General features: G+C 38.0%; 1 protein-coding gene across 2 annotated transcripts; it reads right to left on the reverse strand.

The window, feature by feature from the left end:
- Positions 1 to 7,584: 7,584 nt before the first annotated feature.
- LOC124273068 lies at positions 7,585 to 15,725 on the reverse strand. Of its 2 annotated transcripts, XM_046708280.1 has the most exons (5): positions 15,574 to 15,725; positions 13,778 to 14,544; positions 13,342 to 13,494; positions 11,228 to 11,370; positions 7,585 to 7,866 (listed from the first exon to the last, which is right to left on the reverse strand). In XM_046708280.1, the coding sequence occupies exons 2-5, from the start codon at positions 14,532 to 14,534 to the stop codon at positions 7,726 to 7,728; spliced, it is 1,194 nt and encodes a 397-aa protein (XP_046564236.1). In that variant the 5' UTR covers positions 14,535 to 14,544; positions 15,574 to 15,725; the 3' UTR covers positions 7,585 to 7,725. The 2 variants fall into 2 exon arrangements, with proteins under 2 accessions (XP_046564236.1, XP_046564237.1); XM_046708281.1 differs by lacking the exon at positions 15,574 to 15,725 and having other exon boundaries at positions 13,778 to 14,781.
- Positions 15,726 to 20,153: the final 4,428 nt, after the last annotated feature.

Below are 20,153 nucleotides of genomic sequence, written 5' to 3' on the forward strand. Positions count from 1 at the left end.
GCTGAGATCCTGTTAAAATGTTTTTGAACGTAAGTAACTTTTATTGTTACTTTGTCATTTGGTTAAAATTGCTTGAAAACCTTCTAACCGTGATGATGAAATCATCTTACTTAAATGTAAAATGCTGTTCTAATTTACCCTGCGGTTACTGTATGTTAATTTCGTATAGTGAGTGAGTAAGTATGTTTATATGCTGCTCAGAAAGTAGCGATTTCAGACATACTCATGTGAACTGTTCGAAATATATTGAGAGTGAGTGAGTAAATATTGCTTATTATTACTCGCCCATGGAAGAAAATGCAGTGTAATATTTTTATGGCAATATTACATGAGTGTAATACCGCTAGACATATGACGTCATAATGGTTACAGTTATAATGTCACAATGCTAATGCCTCTGTCGCAATGGTTATTAGACCTTGCTTGACTCTCAGAAAATGAATCCTCACACTGTAGGCAGTTTCTATGTTTTTATGTTGGAAAGTAATAAACAGAATACTAAACTCGCTTCCGTGAAATACCATTTTATTAAACGCTCGTTTGATATTAGATCCTTAACTAGTTTAATAAAATTGGTATTACATGGAAGATCGTTTAGTATCCTCTATATGCCACATTAGCAATGCTGCACATATTCACAGGGAGAAATAAAATGAGAAACCCCTGGCCCATAGAAAAGCTGTATTATCACCTGACATTCTGTTAAACATATATTAATGAACTACTTTTACTACTTTGTAAATGACAAATATTTCCAAATGGCTATAAAATCCCAATACGAGGTACCTGTGATACCTGTACTCCCTTGATCCCGTTAGTCGCCTCTTCCGACAAACATGGGTTACTGAAGACCAATTCTAACCCAGATCTTCACGGGTCTCTGATTTAATGAACATTTTAATATACTATACTATATAAGTTAGCTAAAGGTTTGGAAATATGCCTAAATAACAACAAAACATGGGGCCAACTGAATTATCAGTATCTAACAGAAGTGATGTTTAGGAAAGAATGTTAGTAATCTGAACAATGGAAAAAAACAATACTTAAACAAAATATGTATACAGATATCACATTTTAAGCATCATTATGAAACTTCATCAACGTTAGTGCAAAATGAGTTTAGCACACATAAGTAAGACAAAGGGCATTTTTAGCAGTCATTGGAAAACAGGAATGTCTGATACCAAATAGAAAGTACTCATTTTCACATGCATGAAGCAGAAAGTACACAATTTCACATGAAGGCAGTAGAAAGTACACATTTTCACATGAATGCAGAAGAAAGTACATATTTTAACACAAAGGTAGTAGAAAGTACATATTTTAACACGAAGGTAGTACAAAGTACACATTTAGTGCAGCCTAGTGGCTGCAAGAATTGTATGATCCCCAGGGAGTTGAGATTGACAAAAAGATGTGCTGTTGAGAGTGACATCCAATGATCGAGGGGGAAAATACCAGCGCCTTGAGCATGCACTAGTGTATGGATATGTGCACTAAATAAATATCCAATAATAATAATAATAATAATAATAACCTCAGATAGGCAACATATATCAATTTCATTGCCATTCCAGATCAAGAAATTTGTGGATTAGCAAAAACAATGTATCAGATTTATATCCCCCCTCAGAGTGAAAATCATTTCAATGAAAGACTGCCTGTAGCAAAAGATGATTTCCTCATTCTTATTGAACCAATTGCCTCCCTCACTGCTCATTCTGAAGTAGCAGGTGGTAGGACCCTTTCAAAAGCAGATAAGAAAACTGCTTATGAATCCTTCCAGGAAGAAAAGGTTTTAGACAAGGGTACATGTACAGTTGTAGGCAAATTTAGTTACACTGACAGCCACTCTATCTTTGAAATTGAGTGTGACCAACCTTTCATAACTTCGGTTAACACTGACATTAGTAAAACAGACAACAACACTAGGGATTATGTCAAAATTGCTCTAGATTTAGGATTTGACTTGACCAAGACACAACTGACACCAGACCAACTACAAAGACTTCTTAGATTTTTAGGACAAAATAGAGAAATGTTTTTAACATGCCTTGCAGGTGTAGGAAAAACTGACATGCACAAACATGTTACTGACTCTGGTAGCCATCCCCATGTTAAGTGTAGGTCTTATCGTCAATCTCCTCTTCTCCAAAAAGTCACTGAAGAACTTGTAGGAGATTTTATCAGGTATGATTTAATTGAGGAGACCACTTCAGACCCCATCATCTTAGAAGAACTGGAGCATTACAGAAAAAGAAGGCTTAGCTCTTGTTGAAGCCATCAGATCCTTTGTCCATATCTGGCAAACTCTAAATTCACTGTCTACACGGACCACATAGCATTGAAATGGTTCAAATCCATCAAGGATGCCACAGGTCGGTTAGGGTGATGGTCTTTAGCACTGTCTACCTATTCTTTTGATATTGTTCATCGCAGGGAATATGAGCAAAATATTAACCGACAGAAACAAATAGAAAAAGATGCTGTCTTTTCAGTAACTTCACTTGGGCAAAGAAACTTAACAAGCAATATCAAACTTTCAGCAAGCCCACATTTATCCTCACAGGTCACCCAATCAACTCAGGCTGAAGATGGTTGCAGACCTATTGTTAGTCACATAGATTCAGAATCACAAACAACTTATTGGTCTGACACGTACACGTGGTCTGTGAAACGTATGTACAGACAATTAACAAAATGATGTGAAATGGTATTGCGACTTACAAATAATAGACTTAAAAATCATCAAAAGCATGTACCCGTGAAACATTCGTGCAAAAGGTGCTGCATCGATGGAGCAAAGTGTTAAGATTAAAGATTAAGTCAGTTTTGGACAGTGAAGCCATGTTTAGTAATGCGTATGACCACCATGAGCACAAATGCAAGCTTCTACTCGACATTGACAAAATGAGCCTGTGAAGTTGCTGTTGTGGAATGTTCTGCCATTCTCTCTGTAATGCCTGCTCAAGTTATTCCAGAGTGCGGGGGCGAACATGGAGACCATATACACGACTCCCAATAATGTGCCAAGCATGTTCAACTGGATTAAGTTCAGGTGACCTTGCAGACCAGTCCATATGTGTGACGGTGTTGACCTAAACAACATCATTAACATCTCTTTCTCGATGTGGACGGGCATTATCATCCATAAAAATGAAGTTAGGCCCTGCTTGTTGTGCCAGAGGAATGACTACAGGTAGGTGTTAACTGATCAGAGTGCATGTGTGAAGTATGGGGCATGTCATGCCCTACATTTTGCATGTTGTTTCTGAGGGTGCTTGTGTTCGGGTGATGTTATCAATGTTATCAGATAAATCAATCTGACAGTCCCTAAAGGTTATGTATTCGTTGAATCTTTACCTTTCAGTAACATGCCGGCAAAATCGCTATAGAGACTGATAAAGACATTACACTGAAAATACTTGTTGCTTAATTTTTTGTGAGGAGTATATTAATGCACACTCCAACTTACGTCACCTACAAAGGATTTGTCCAGATTTTACACAGATTTTCGACTACAAAGAAGATGATGTCCTTCCAGAAAGATTCTATTTGAAGCCACTACATTTGAAATTGATGAAGGAATTTTATACAGATTTGTCCCACACTGAGATGGAAGGGTCAAGCTGACAAATTCATTAAACAGCTGGCAGTTCCAAGAACTCTCACGAATCAAGTCTTGAGATGCTACCATGATTCCAAGTTTCGCGGTTGCCACCATGGAAAGGTTAGGATGCACAACACTGTGAGACCAAAATACTACTGGTCAAATATCTACAGCTATATTGCAACTTATGTCGAGACATGTGAGGGGGTATGTCAACAGACGAAGAGGCATTACCTCAGCAAAAAGGCACCCCTATGTCCCTACCTGTGGAATAGGTCTTCACCCAGTAGCATGTTGACATTCTTGGTCCCTTGCCAACACCAGATAAGTACAAGCACACATTTTGGTCATCACCGATGCATCATCTAGATGGTGTGAAGCCTTTCCCCTGAGAACCCAAGAAGCCACAGAGGTAGCAGATGTTCTTGTGAGAGAAATATTTTGTCGGTATGGCGCTCCAAGGACCTTAATTTCAGACAGAGGTCAGAACTTCATGTCAAAATGAATGAAGGCTATTTGTGAACTTTTGGCTATCAAATTCACTCATACTAACCCATACCATCCCTAAACAAATAGCTGTGTGGAAAGGCTCAATTCCTACATCAATTAATCACTAAAAGCCTATTGTAACAAAACTCAAAATGATTGGCCCCGGTTTCTTCCACGCATCATGATGGCCTATCAGATGGCCTCAAATTCATCAACTCAAAAGTCCCCTTTATAATTATTATTATTATTAATATTATAGGATATTTATATAGCGCACATATCCACACACTAGAGGTTTATTCAGAACAATACAATTGCATGGCCGGATCCAGGAATTTTGAAAGGAGGGGGTTCAGGGGGTTCAAACCCGCTGAACCCCCACATGAATCCGCCAATGCATAAAACGAATCTTCAATGTGATCTTAAGTCTTTTTTTGTCTTTTTTGGGGGTGGGGGGTGGGGAAGAAGAGAATGTGTGTGTGTGTGTTGTGGGGTTTTTATAACCCACCCTCTGGATCCGCCAATGAGTTGTACAGCTAGCGAGCCAGATATTTCCCCAGGTCAAAGATATTGGCGATACTGTAAAAGAGTGGAAAAAGGCCTTTGCAACGAATTAACTAAAAAGTGGTATGGCGGTTACTACATCATTCATTCAGGTCCGAATTTCACCTACAGACTATGCCGAAGTTCTGACAATAAATTACACAAACCCCTGGTCCATGCCAACCGCCTGAAGCCATATTTTGGTTCAGCTGATCGTCCACAGCATCCAACAGAACCATACCTCAACAACAACAACAACAACAACATGGATTCAGGGGTCATAGATGACAATTAGGAACAAGTCAACGACCCACACCTTGACAGCAACAATGCTCAGGCAACAAGTTCAACCAATGACCAATCACCAGTCCAACAAAAAGGTAGGAAAGTCAATTAAAAAACTAAGGCATGCAATCCAAGGCCTCCAACCAAAAAGAAGTGCAGTGCAGCAGGACTTAGTACAACAGTTACAAACCAGAAACAGAACACCCCAGGTCCAAGTAATCCCACCAAGGAGAAAAGAAATACAAACAGGGGAAAAAGAGGATTAAACAGTAAGCATCATCAGATTCAGATTAAGTTTATTCGGTAATTCTGGACTTAAGGCCTACATTACAATTGTTGATGTTACAAAATACTATGCAAGTCATGTGAATATATGGTCACATTCATGGTTACATTTATGGCTACGCACAGTGAAAACATGTTTGAGATACATTGCAACAGACTTAAAGGTCATAATATTCTTAGAATTTAACAACTTTGACAGTGAATGTTTGTCTAATACAGTGTTTGAAAGAAATGGCATATACTTTTTTCGCAAATTTAGATACTTGGTGCATACAAACATGACATGGAACTCATCCTCTATATCGCCTGTAGTACAATTAGAACAGATGAAAACATTTTTACATTCTGTAGAAATACCATGTTTACGTGCCCTATTTAAACAGAAATCATGAAAACCAATCCTTAATTTACATAAAGCTCTTATCAAAGATTTATCATGAAAATTTAAGATATACGATTCTGGTTCTAGCAATGACTTATGAGAGGCATAATATTCTAAATATCTAGAACTTAATGGATATAGACCACTCTTGAATGAAAATTTCACATAGGTGCTGTTTGAAAAGAGATATAAATCAGTCTTCATTGCCAACCCCTTGGGCAAGCCATACATAGGAAAATCCAGTAGAAAAGAGTAATAGTCTAACATTAGACACCCAGTTAACTTTACCAATATCATCTTGTGATTTCCCCCAAAAATGACACTGTTTAGGGTACCTTTAAGTAATGCATTTTTAACAACTTTAAGCAACTGTTCTTATTCTGCTGAAAACAAACATATTACATCTACCAGTTTCTCCAAATATAGCCTTATTAGGGGCAAATTTACCTAGATTTAGAAACTGTTTAAAAAATGTAGTTTGTACCTTTTCTGTACAATGAAAATAAGTCATACCCCAAATTTATGATCCATATAAAAGAATAGGCATTATTTTACAATCAAAGATGGTACAAGCATTTTGGAAAGTAATAAAAGAGTTAGTTTTGAATAAATTATAAACAGAGTAGGTGCTTAGATGCTTGTGTTGCCAAACTTTTACACGCTGTTGACCAATTTAACCTTGAGGAAAATATCAAGCCCAGGTATTTATAATATGAAGCACAGAGCCAATACAAGCTAGATTCCACATACAGACACCCTGATGACAGCAGAAAGAACCTGTGCCCCTATTCTAGAGAGACAATTATATATTTAATTATCATTTACCATTCTACCAGTTCAATATGATTGTTGATTAACTAAAAGTTTGTACATTGTCCATCCAAGAAATTATTTTCCAAGCTTGGGGACCAAACTTTTTCAGACAGAGGGGAAGTTTTCATGGAAAAAATTTCATACGAAAGTTAATTATTAATTATTACCACTACAAGCGATATATATTAGGATTCAGATATTAGGAAAATATAAATATAGATTATTAGTGTCATCATGATCAGTAATAGCTTAGAGAAAGACTCCCGTCAAAAGTAATAAAACTCATCTCACAGACATACTATTGAAAAAGGTATAAGTTATGACTGCACAATTTCACAGATGTTTCTAGTTAAATCCTAGACTAAGGTAATAAGGGCTCAACCCCTAGACACATCAATTTAGGCTTGTTAAGATCTAGCCCAGAGTACGTATCCAAGCATCCAGTAAATGTGTCAACAAGATTAGTGCCAGTTGAATTAGAATTGCTGGGATGCTTACTCCCCACTGTCTGGTCATTTCATTGGTTATTATAGGGCACACCCATTTTGTATAATCAACAACCCATAATCCTTGATTCTGGTATAAATTACTGCATACATTGCTTGTGCAAGCATTGGTGCAGAAACACAACTTTCCAAGGGAAACCTAGAGCAAGGTATACTGAATATGTTTGATTGTACTTTCTTTAGCATTAAATGCTGAAACTTTATTACATGAACATCCTTTTAAGTGTGTGAATGTAACACATGTTCTGCTGAATAACAAATAAAGATCCAGTCATTTTATCTATCATATATGTCCTATTTTTAGGATTGTAAAGTATCGGGATAAGTATCGTATCGCCATCACTGTATGATAATCGTCTCGCAGGTTCCTTGCCAATACTTTCATGATATATCGTCTCGCCTCATTAAACTAGTATCGGGATATGTCGTCTCGCCCCTTAGGCCACGATACACAGCTTTAATATGTGTCTAGGTGCACCAAAGGCCAATAACACACAATCACACCTAAACAACAACAAAATATGTTCTACATATCTGACAATGTATTGACATAATGAAGATTCTGAAGCTGTGACCTTCACCTGACCTGGTCAGCCTGCACAACTAGTAAGTCAGGAAATACATACATCCATACAGTATAGTTCTCCATTTAACCGTCATTAACCATTAAATATTTCCTTTAAACTCTTTATACAACTGTAATCATGTTGTTTTTGAAAAATAAATGAGTTCTAAATCACACAGACGTAAAAGTATCAAGGCTGATCATCCTTACAAAACTGACACAAGACATTGCTGAAGGTTCCGGGCTACATAACAGAGCAGACATTGGACTTCTTGTTCCTTCGCACTACCTCCAACATCTGCTTCTGTAGGTCCTGCAGCTCATTTGTCTTCTCCATCAGCTTCACCATGACTTCTTCCCGGCCTTCCTGAGACTTCTCCCTTTTCTGTGGAGTTAAGTATCATGGAATAATAATTCATGCAAAATTCATTATTCATTATTACCACTACAAGCAATATATTAGGATTCAGATATTAGGAAAATATAAAAATAGAATATTAGTAATAGCTTAGAGAAAGACTCCAGTCAAAAGTTGTAAAACTCATCTCACAGACATATTATTGAAAAAGGCATAAATTACGGCTACACAATTTCACAGATATTCAAGATAAAATCCTAGCCTAAGGTATTGAGGACTCAAGCTGTTAGCAATCCTTTCAGTAATTCAGAGTTATGACCAGACGATTAAATACATCTATTGTAATCCAAGCACCTGTAATTGACACATCAGATTAGGCTCGTTAAGATCTAGCCCAGGGTAAGCATCCAGTAAAAGTGCCATCGAGATTAGTGCCAGTTAAAATAGGATTAACAGGATTAAGAGTAATTGCCCTGTCTGGTCATTGAAGGACACACCCCATTTTGTATATTCTGTATTTGATAGGCTAATGTAGGTTACACCCATTTTTGTATCAGTGAACCAATCGTAATCTCTTTATTGTTTTAATTGTAGATAAAATGTCTCTAACTGCATTTGTCCATCAGTAGGGTTTAGACTCCCAACACAGGTCAGCTCTAGCCCTCAGCCCAGAGGGTTGTACCGACTCTCTGTGGCCACCCCAAGTTACTCCGTTCTTGTAAATAAAAGTGTGATTAGCTTCTTGTGACTTCGGACTCTTTTGCTGAGTTAATTCCCCCAAGCAGACCAGCACGCCAGTTAGATAAGGGGTTTCACCGGAACCATCACTGGGACCCAAGACCCTTATCATAATATAAGTCAGACAGATGAACACGGAAGAACAAACCTTGTTCTGGAATACATGTAGTAAGGGACAGTCTTGAAAGGGACTAGACTGAATTACACAGCAAACTATAGAAACAATTCTTCAATGCTCGTAATCATCACTATGCGATCTCTGTAATCTTATTCAAAGGGAGATAATTCCACTTCATTGTATAACCATTATAAAGAAAGTCATGTAAAGACAGTGATGAGATCACATGCCTGATATTCATGGCGTTAGTACTAACACAGAAACATTAAATCTGAATTATCTCCCTTGTTTATAACATGTACCACCTTCTAAATGCCTTGACACAAGTTTGTTCACTCTTCTGTGATCTACAGTGATATGAGGGCTGGTCAAAAAGTTCTCAGCCTAACACAGACAACCAACGATTTGGTCAGATTTTAATATTTTATTTTTCCACATAATCACCCTTGATTGCAATGCACTTCTCGGTGTTTCAGTTGCTCAATTCCATGTGAGTAGAACTCTTCTGGAAGTCCTGTCAAATAGTCGTTTACAGCAGATTTGAGCTCGTCATTACCGGCATAGCGTTTTCGACGGAGATGTTCCTTCAATTTTGGAAATAGGTGAAAGTCGCTTGGGGCCAGGTCAGGTGAATATGGAGGATGAGGAAGTTCTTCGAAGCCACATTGATGTACTGCAGACTTTGCCAATCGAGAGGTGTGAGACGAAGCATTGTCATGTAAAATCAGAACTCCATCCCTCAACAAACCACGGCGCTTTTCTTTGATAGATGCTCTCAATCTGTGGAGTAGATCAGCGTAGTAGGCACCAGTGATAGTCTTTTGACTCTCCAGGTAGTCAACATGGATGATGCCCTTCGCATCCCAGAACACTGTGGCCACAACTTTCTTCACTGACCTTGAAGACTTGAACTTCTTGGGTGGAGGAGAAGTGGGGTGGTGCCACTCTATGGATTGACGTTTTGACTCCGGATCGTAATGATAAATCCATGTTTCATCCCCTGTTACTAATCTACTTTTAAAATTTTCAAAATCATGCTCCATGCTCATGTGTCAAAATCTTGGTAACAGCACAGTGTTCCATCTCTCACGTTGAAGGAGATATGTATACCCCAGTCGGCTTCAAGGACCTGTTGCTTTCGAACTAGTTGATCTATTTGAGTAAAATGACTGGAAATGCTGATGAAGAACACTGTCCAACAACACTCCTAAGATTAGTTGGTGTCACCAGTCTAGAAGTTATGTAGGCTTAGAACTTTTTGACCAGCCCTCGTATTGTGATAGGTGATCGTATAAAAACTGACAAGAAGTAGTAAATTTGGCCTCATCCCAACCGTATTGCCCATCATGGTTTTACATCCAATATATATATGAACCACCTGGCCTCGTATTCACATCAACTGAAATAACCAACTTGATATATCTGGAGTTGACAGCATACCAACATTTTGTTTGACTGGTCTATATGATCACTTCATGTTACCACTCAGTATGACCCCTCTACATGGCCACCCAATATGGGACCCATGAAGATCCGGGTTAGAATTGATCTTCAGTAACCCATGCTTGTCATCAGAGGCGACTAACGGGATCGGGTGGTCAGGCTCGCTGACTTGGTTGACACCTGTCATCGTATCCCAATGGCATAGATTGATGCCCGTGCTGTTGATCACTGGATTGTGTGGTCAAGACTCGATTATTTGCAGACCATCGCCATATAGCTGGAATACTGCTGAGCACAGCATAAAACTAAACTCACTCATTCACTCCATATGGCCACTCCATTTGGCCAGTCAGTATAGCTGATCTACATGACCACTCAATATTGCTGCTCCACTTGGTCACTCAGTATGACCACTCCATATGACCACTTTGCAGAGCTACAGATTTTTAGGTAATTGAGCTATGTACTCGCTTGTGTTCATCTCAATTGGGTATCCTAATTTTCCTTTGAGTAACCAAATTAATTTTCCATTAATTTTAAAAATCTATTTCTAAAGAAGTTTAATATTAGTGTTTGTTATTTATATTTGATCTGTCATATGAGAAATGATAAGAAAGACTGCAAGTTGTCAAGTTCATGTCCTGAAATAGAACCTCTCAATATACCTCAGTTATTTTATCTATCAACCGCTATGATTTGACATTTAGTGTGTACGCATGTAACATTGTAAGATATTGAGTATTTACAAAATTCAAGCGTACTTGTACGCAATAGACTTAATAGGAATTGAGTTTTGACATCAATATTGCGTTATTTACACAGATACGCAGCTTATCTGTACCTCTGACTTCATATGAAGACTCCATCAGACCACTGCACATGCCGACTCCATATGACGACTTGCACATGACCAATGCATATGACAACCCAATATGGTCATAACGGATACATACACAATTGGAAATAGAATGTTATGATAAGAATCATGCTGTTTTCAAAATATCAATACAGTATGTCATCGTATCATAGAAAAAAACATATATCTGGCATGATATAATACCATATCTTTAAATTACGCATGACCATCACCTGTCTCTCCCAGTCTCGTACTTCCCGGGCTTTCAGCATCTGAATACTGCCATCCCGACGCAGAAAGGCCTCACCATGGTACAGGTACAGCTCACCATGATCATCTGGGTCCTTCACCTTCACCTCTAGGACCTTTAAATTCGCTGCAACACAGATCACATCTAAGATCGGTTCTGACAGTCAGTTCTAATTGTCATTTAATCATGATTTAGTAGTCACAGATATGCAAATGCGAAAGCATTAAGGTGCAAGATGTGAGGTGAGGTGAGATGGGGTTTAACATCCTACTTTAGAATATTTTGCTCGTTTAAGGTGCTTAGATCATTTAGTATATCCTAATCCGATTACTTTGACATAGATGTTAGTATCAAACAAGTGTAAATGTGAGCACTGCTCACATACCCCTGCTTCCCACTCTGGTACTTGGAAATGGCTGATATTGGTAAATACAATGTGACTAGAATGTATAGCTTCAGAGATACGCTCTGGACAAGATAACCATCAAACACATTTTGCACCAAGTCCTGTTTCCATAGAAAATATAAAATTCTGATAAACTTCAATATAGCAAAAGGCATCAATGGTTAATGATCAACATGTGTGTGAAGTTTGGCTAACCTTGCATGTAAACTTTAAGAGATACACTCCGGTCAAAGTTTCTAAGAACTGAGGTTTATATAGTGAAAGAAAACAAAAAAGGGAATGCCACTTCATGGCAGTGCTCCTCTATTTGTTTCTCACATTTTCTCCCACAGTGATATTCAAAGCTAGTGATGAAAACTGGAAAATATTAAAGGAACACTTGAATTTTCATGTGATCCTTCATTTGTTTCTCTCAGTATATCATCAAACATATATTTATTACATCAACATACTTTACTTGCATATGTTACAGAGATTGAAAGTATGTAGCTTTGTGATACGTTGCATTTCAATACGAAGTAGCCCTGCAAGGTTTATTTCTTCATACATAACTGTTATGTCATAACAGACGTAACTCATTGTAAATTGTTGTTGTTTCATGCACTCAGCAACATCCCAGTTATATACCAGCAGTCTAAATAATCTAGACCAGACTATCCAGTGATAAACATTATGAGCATCAATCTATGCATGGGTTGCTGAAGACCAATTCTAACTCGGATCTTCATTGTAAGTTATCTCATTTCAAAATGCCGCAAGACAATGACTGTGAATAGAAAGAAATAGCTTTTACTAGATAATAGCACCTGCAGTGTTCCAGATGTAAAATCAGCTGTTTACATCAGAGGTGGTTATGATGATTTGAAACCTCTGATGGACCAATCAGAATCAGAAGGGAGAGGTGGGATTTTAGATATTCATCCATCAAGGGTATGGATGTATAATACACAATTAATAACAAAAAATGTTTTCACAAAACATGTGAAAGACATGCAGAGAGGACCATGCACCTATTCAATCATTCTCACTATCACTAAACTAAGATCTCAGGGCATTCCATCACAGAACCTTTCTTCCAGTCAATCAGAGTGTTGATAACTATATTAAGTAAGTGACAGAATGTGTTTACTATTCATGCAACCTCAAAATGGTTAATATGGAGTATTCTGAATGACAGTTACAAGCTATATGAGATTCCATCAAACTATTCGTCTATTACTTGCTTCAGTGGGATAAACAATGGATATGGAAGAGACATTTCCTCTGGTATGTACTGCCACACAATCTAGGCTATGTATTAGACATGCTAACATTTTCTACTGATCAGATTGAAACTTCTAAAGCATAGTCTGGAATGGAAGTGATCAGTCTTAACTACTGCTTGACAAATCTGCTTTCTGATCAGTCAATGTCGACTTCCTGTCAGTCAAAATTTAAGGTCCTGTAATAGGATCTTCTTAGATCTTTGCTAAGAGGTAATTGAGAACAAAGATATGAGTTAAATTAGAATGACTATTTAGCATGTCCAAGATTAGTAGTGTCATGTTTTCTATGTTGTCTGTAGCACAATCTGGTGTTGTAACATCATAACAAACATTCAGCTGTTCAAAATTTCAAATTACATATAAAACATTCTCTCATGTATTTTATATGTTTTAGCATTCCATACACAGGTTGGCAAACTGACTCACAGGAGAAAGAGTTGGCTTTATCCAGGACTGGTACAAAGTCGACAGTGTACAGGTTGGGTAGCAATGTTGGACTTATGGACTTGATGGCATGATCTATGGACAGTCGGTGTTTGTCCTCATCTTGCTGGTTGCACACAACACCAACTACATAGCCTGTGGACAATAACATCACATGAGCACAACACAACCACATTTTGGCCTTAATAAATGATATTTTCAATATGGCCGTATGGCCAGCCATGTCTAACACAACACTCAGTATCATGTTTCAAACAAGTAAAGATGCACACTTTTATGACAGAGACATTAACCAAGGTTTAGATATTGCTATTTATCTGTTAACAAAATGCCAACTGCCAAAAAAAATATTAAAACATTTGACTTTGGTGAAAACACACATTTTCTTTGTTTCTAATGTCCTTGAAGATTCACCTACCATCATTGTCTACACCGATGAACAATGTCCCACCATTTGTGTTGAGAAATCCACATACATACTTCCCAATAGTTTCCTGTAAAATGTGTTCACTTGCAACAAACCCTCCCTGTTTGAACTCAGCAGTCCGAGTCTCATTGCCTAAAGTTTCCCGGTAATGATAGAAACGCTTTGGTGCATTGGGACCCAGTCCACTGACTGATGTAGCCATGGACACCTGAACACTTTCAAGTGGTGGTAAGACTGGTTTTGATGTTTGTTTCGCCAGACCCTTGGTTGAAGTCTGTGCATGATTGCCCTGATGAGTCGGACTTGAGAATGGAAGTTTCTTGACCTTATCAGCCAATGAGAACTGTGGTTCGGTGCCACTGTAAGCACCATTGTGACTGCGGTCAACTATTCGCCGTGGGGGTTGTTTTGGTGGTTTCTTCTTCTCAACCTTGAGATGCTTGTATGGGTCTTGTATTGAGGTGAAGTGAAAATTGACACCTGCTCGGTTAGTCTCAGAACTCAAGCGATGAAGAACGTACTTCACTGTGTCAACATGTTGCAGATCAACAAATGCATAGCAGTAGTCTGTTTTCTTGTTGTTGATGACGTCTATATGGAGTCTTCTGATGTCGAGGGAGCGGCCGACGCCGAGGCCGAGGCATGTGAACAAGATGGTTAGGTTACCTTTCAACTCATGAGGTGGCAGGTCTCTCCTTAACCCTCCGACAAAAATACATGTGTCATCATTGTCAACTAGCAAGGACATGGCCAGCTACCTGAAGTAACAGAGAACTATCAGTACATGACAAACAAGACCTAGTTCATGTGCAAAGTCATCTAGCTCTATGCTGGACTATCATGGGAAAGATTTCTGCCCATAACCCCCATTTGCTATCATTCTATGCTTAAGAACAGATTGTTTTTATAGAAAGCCTGCCTTACCCTAAACATAACCCTATACCCTCACCCCTCTATGTAAACATAACAAGAAGACAAAGTTATGAATATCCCCCTCAACGGCAAAATAACCTTTATGAATATGTCTACTAGTTATATTTATGTCAAATGTTTTGGAGTGTATACAGCAAAGTGGAAGGAGAGTATTGAAAGGTTTTTTAGATCTGTTCCAGAAAGGAGCACTACCAGTTGAAACCTAACTTGTTGCCATGGAAATGCAACAAGATGACATCCTCATAGTCACAGCCTAAGTCACGTTTCCATGGAAACCACAAAAAATAAAATTCATATCTGGGTCTAAACCCCAAAAGGCACATCTTAGGATCATGCTTGACATATGTACCAAGTTTGATGAAGCTAGCATGTATAGTTTGGGAGATCTGCACCGGACAAGATGACATCCTCATAGTCACAGCTTAAGTCACGTTTCCATGGAAACCACAAAAAATAAAATTCATATCTGGGTCTAAACCCCAAAAGGCACATCTTAGGATCATGCTTGACATATGTACCAAGTTTGATGAAGCTAGCATGTATAGTTTGGGAGATCTGCACCGGACAAGATGACATCCTCATAGACACAGCCTAAGTCATGTTTCCATGGAAACCGAAAAACAACATTCGCATCTGGGCCTAACCCCACAAAAGGCACATGTAGGGATTATGGATGACATGTGTAGCAAGTTTTGGTTAAGCTATCACGGATAGTTTAGGAGATATGCTTCGGACAACGTGTGACGGACGCACGGACGGACGGAACTCGTTTCTATATCGCCCGCAACTTCGTTGTTGCGGGGGGATAATAAATAGAATACATTTCAAGCGGGGGTTACGGGCGGAGCTCTTACCAACAAAATCTCTGTACGTAGACTGCCGTTTCTTATGAATGAAGATATATGGCGACTGAAAAGCGAGTTGCCACGTTAATAATTTATGCATTTCCAAGAATACGTAGGATATACCAGGAATATGGTACCAATGCTCAAGGTAAGGGCGGATAACTCATCCCGACCTCAGTCAGTGAGGGCTGAAACCCAGGTCATGAGGGTACCCTCAGTTTACGTTGATTTGAAGCAAATTCCATCTACAATGATGGGAAATAGTATGTGCACTACAGGCTGTGGTAAATGGAAGATGTGTAATAACTATATTTAGAGCTAGACTTGGTTTAATAGTTTTGTTATGATGAAATATGTTTTTGAAAATTTGATTTTGTGGGGAAAATGTCTTATTACTCTAATGAAACTTTCTTATTTTAAAGAAAAAAGGAAATGCATAATAAATAATACCTTGCAACATATTACACAAAACAGGAAACTTGTACTCTCACTCACTGCATATGCAACTATTCAATACAAACACATCTTCCACTTAGTTCCTTCAACACTTCTCCTTTGAATTTGTGGTTGACATACTGAGTGCAAAGACATTAATGCATGTTTTGGGAGAATGTATTCCATATCGGGCTCTTTTTTCTCCACTATTTTTTTATTTATAAAATCACTATGAACACCCTTGACCTTAAATTTTGTTTCCACCAATCAGCATTGATAAGGACACATTTGTGATTTAAGGATTTCATTTTTTCCACCAAAAGTGAATATTTTATGTACGGTTGTCACTTTATCTGTTTTGTTTGTTTCTTTGGGTCCTGACGGTGCCATTTTTGTAGGATTTTTCACATGAGATGTATGGACAATAAAGATCAATAAAAAATAATTAAATTTTTATTGTGTTCATTAAAATTCTGGCAATCTGATTGGTTAACTGGGAACATTTCTTTTGATTTCATTTCCCAATGAATCTAAAAGAATAAGCCACGCCCACCGAACCGGACTACTTTCGGACCTGAGGAATGTCGGGGAATACCTTTACACAGCGAGGGAATTCCTTTGCACTCGGGTACCTTAATGAACTTTGGATAAACATTGAAGTGGTACATTGTGGTTAACATAAACAAACAACTGAAAATTATCCATGAACGTTAATAAAGTGTTTATTTAATAAAAAAGTGTTTGTCATAATACATTATTTGACTGGTTACAGTGGTTACCACGTGCAGTCAGCGAACAGTCGTCTGCAACTTGTCTTGTTTACATTCCAACAAGATGGCCGATTCCAAGTACGGAAGTTTTGATCTGGGCCCCGTTTCACAAAGCTCTCGTAAGCCTAAGATCTCGTAACTTTTCTCGTAGCAGTCGTATCTCATATGTTACAGTATAGGAGATACGACTGCTACGAGTAAAGTTACGAGATCTTAGGCCTACGAGAGCTTTGTGAAACGGGGCCCTGGGGAATAGACCGATCCAGTCCCGTCCGATAAGCCCCGCCCACTTCGTTTTTGACGTTAGTGGGGACAACCACGGACTAATCACAATGGCGTCACCGCCGGCGAAACGTACATGATTGAGAATGTTGTTGGTGAATTCTGTTTGTTGTACTTTGGTATCCGTCGTTTGTGAATGATATTTAAAAAGGAAAGTTACACGTATTTTATTTTCAATATATTTTAGTTGACAGGTTGTATACATTGGCGAGTGAAAATGTAGTTAGATCTACATGCCCGATGAAAAATCGTCTCAGCCAGCTACTGAGATTGGGAAGCGTATTTTCTACCAAATAATCTATCCGGCAATTCACGTACGTCTAAGATATTAGCAGGGGCAAGGTAACTGAATTATGTTGTTTTTTCTAAACAATTCCCATCGTAATATTATAAAAACCGTGAACACAACCACATGTTCAAGTTGCAGATCGTTTCGGTATCTATAAAAGATTGTCAAAACTGCGCATGCCACCTTTATTTATTTATCCGTTGTTCAAATTTAGTTAAATTAGAAGTTTGTGAAAACATTGGTTTCTACCTTTCAAGGAACAACGCAGGAAAACAGTATCCCGTCTTACTTCGTCCACCTTGTTTGTCTGTATCTATATATTATCTGGAAAACGTTACTGGACCTGTTGACACAGTATGTTTCCATGGATGTATCAGGACATACCCAGAAGCAAATATTCAGCAGCTAATCTGCAGCTATTCTTAGTAAAATTTCTCTCTTCAAAATCTGTACACCATCCTAAAATGACATTGAATATAAGGAAATCCATTTTTTAATAATCCTTTCCAATTTATTTTTCTATGTGTACTTTCTTGTGGAATCCTAATCTACAAACCTCCACTATACTGGACTTCATGAACTGCCAGCATTTATCTACAGGTATGTCACACCACCATAAACACAAAGAATCCAAGATACAGTCTGCGCCTGTACACTGACACATCTTCCATAAATAGGAAACATGTGATGCAAAATCTTTGAACAGAGGATCCACAGTTATCCGACCAATTAACTAGCATTGAAATAAAATGTTACACAACATACAAATATACTGCTTTTTCTTCAGATATATTGAACTGCTAACTACTAATGTAAATAAGAGGCAAAGAATATATTCAAAGTTTAAAGCTTTTTGTCAATAAAATTACATATTGACATTATTGCTTCTTAAACAATGATAATCTTATAGATCTGAGACCATATCCCTTAGGGACATAACACTAATTGTGATCTACATGTATTTCCTTTCCTGAGATACTTACTAGTGTCATCAAAATTATATTAAAGTTGCTTAAAATTTGGTAAAAGTCCTAACAAAGTTAAGGGAAAACATACTGTTCAGAAGGGATTCGCCAAAATGCATCCATGTTTGAAACTGTTCATGTACATATCATAACGTGACACCCAAACGCACCAAAAACGGCATGCATATCAAAAATGCACGGGATCCACATGGGATAGGACAGGGGACAAACACATGTGGTCAGTTAGTTTAGTTGGGTCTTAAAATCTCAAGGTGAAAACTTGTGTTGACAGTATCGTGATTGTCTTAGTTTCTTGAGCCCAATTGTTAGACATTCAGCATTTAGAAATTTAGTATTAAGACAATTAAACATTAGTTGAGCATATTTCAAACAGGCCTGAAATTTACTGCATTTTGTGAAGACATTTCTAGTTCAGTTTTCTGGGTCCCTTCAGTTCATTTAGTTGATTTTCAATGTAAATAATATTTACCATAATTTAGTTTTGGCCTAAGGTTGAAATACTACCTAAAGCCACCCAGTTTAATTTTACTTGCACATAGTTTTCTAGGACCCTTTCAGTTCGTTTAGTTTGGTGTGTTTCCTTTTAGTCTATTTTTTTCAATAAAGACTTCCACTGTGCATTCCTCCGCTACATTTTGGTAGCAGAGCGTGGTTTGAAACTCATTTTAGCCCATATATTTAGGTGTTTAGATCACATTGTACATTAGGTTGTGAAACAATATAGCAATGTCTTTAGTCAAAGAAGAAGTGCCAGTTAGTAAACTTGAATCTGATTCAAAGATAGCCGACCTTAAAAGAAAAAAAGGGGCTGCTAAAACGGCTTTAACGAAGGCAACAAACAAACTGTCAGATTTGTTGGAACAAGAGTATCCCAGTCGCAAGACTATTAGAGGAGCAATAGATCAGGTTTGTTCATTACAAAGTAAAGTCGTAAACATTATCTGTGACCTAGCACTTGTCTACCACTCAGCTGGAGATCTTGAAAACTGTAAGAAAACAAACAAAGAAATAGACACAATTGAGACGATTGATGAAGTGGTCACTAAAGCGCAAGTGTTTTTAAACAACACTTTTAGTTCTACTGCGTCGTCACACAGTGGCTATTCAGGTGTTGCAAACTTGTTCAAGGATAAAGCAGTTTCAAAGCAAGTGAAGCAAGGCAGTCAGTCTGTATTAAACAATGTAGATACTGCAAATGTAAAACCTACAAATGTAACTCACGAGAATACCTCTGCTCCTGTTCAATTAGACCAAGAAGTAGGTATTGGCAACAAGAGTCCACAGATTGGGCAGGACTTATGGCGTCAATTAAAGCGGGTTTCTATCCCGACTTTCTCAGGTAAGGTTCAGATGTATGACAGTTGGCGTGCTGCATTTATAGCATGTGTAGACAGTGCACCTGTCACAAATGAGTACAAACTCCTCCAATTAAAACAGTATTTGTCAGGTGAAGCAGCACAACTCATCTCAAAATTAGGTCATAGTTCTTCTGCTTATAATATTGCCCTGGAAAAACTTGACAGAAAGTATGGGGGTAAACGTAGGCAGATATCTTTGCAGCTGGAGGAAATTGCAAATTTCAGACCAATACGTCAGGTAAGATTAAAGACTTTGAGAGATTTGCAGACATGTTAGATGTTGTGGTTGTTAACCTTAGGGAAAATGACAAGGTGGAGGAACTCAGTGACGGCTGTTTGTATGTAATTTTAAAGCAAAAGATGACTGAGTCGATGCTCGTGCAGTACCAACGGTTCATTTTGAACAACAAAGACAAGAGTCTGTTGAAACCCTCAGGGAATGGGTGTTGCAGGAATTTGAGTTTTCACA

The sequence above is a fragment of the Haliotis rubra genome, unplaced genomic scaffold (assembly GCF_003918875.1).
Source record: "Haliotis rubra isolate DU_JTF1 unplaced genomic scaffold, ASM391887v1 Scf176, whole genome shotgun sequence".
NCBI classification, from domain to species: domain Eukaryota; kingdom Metazoa; phylum Mollusca; class Gastropoda; order Lepetellida; family Haliotidae; genus Haliotis; species Haliotis rubra.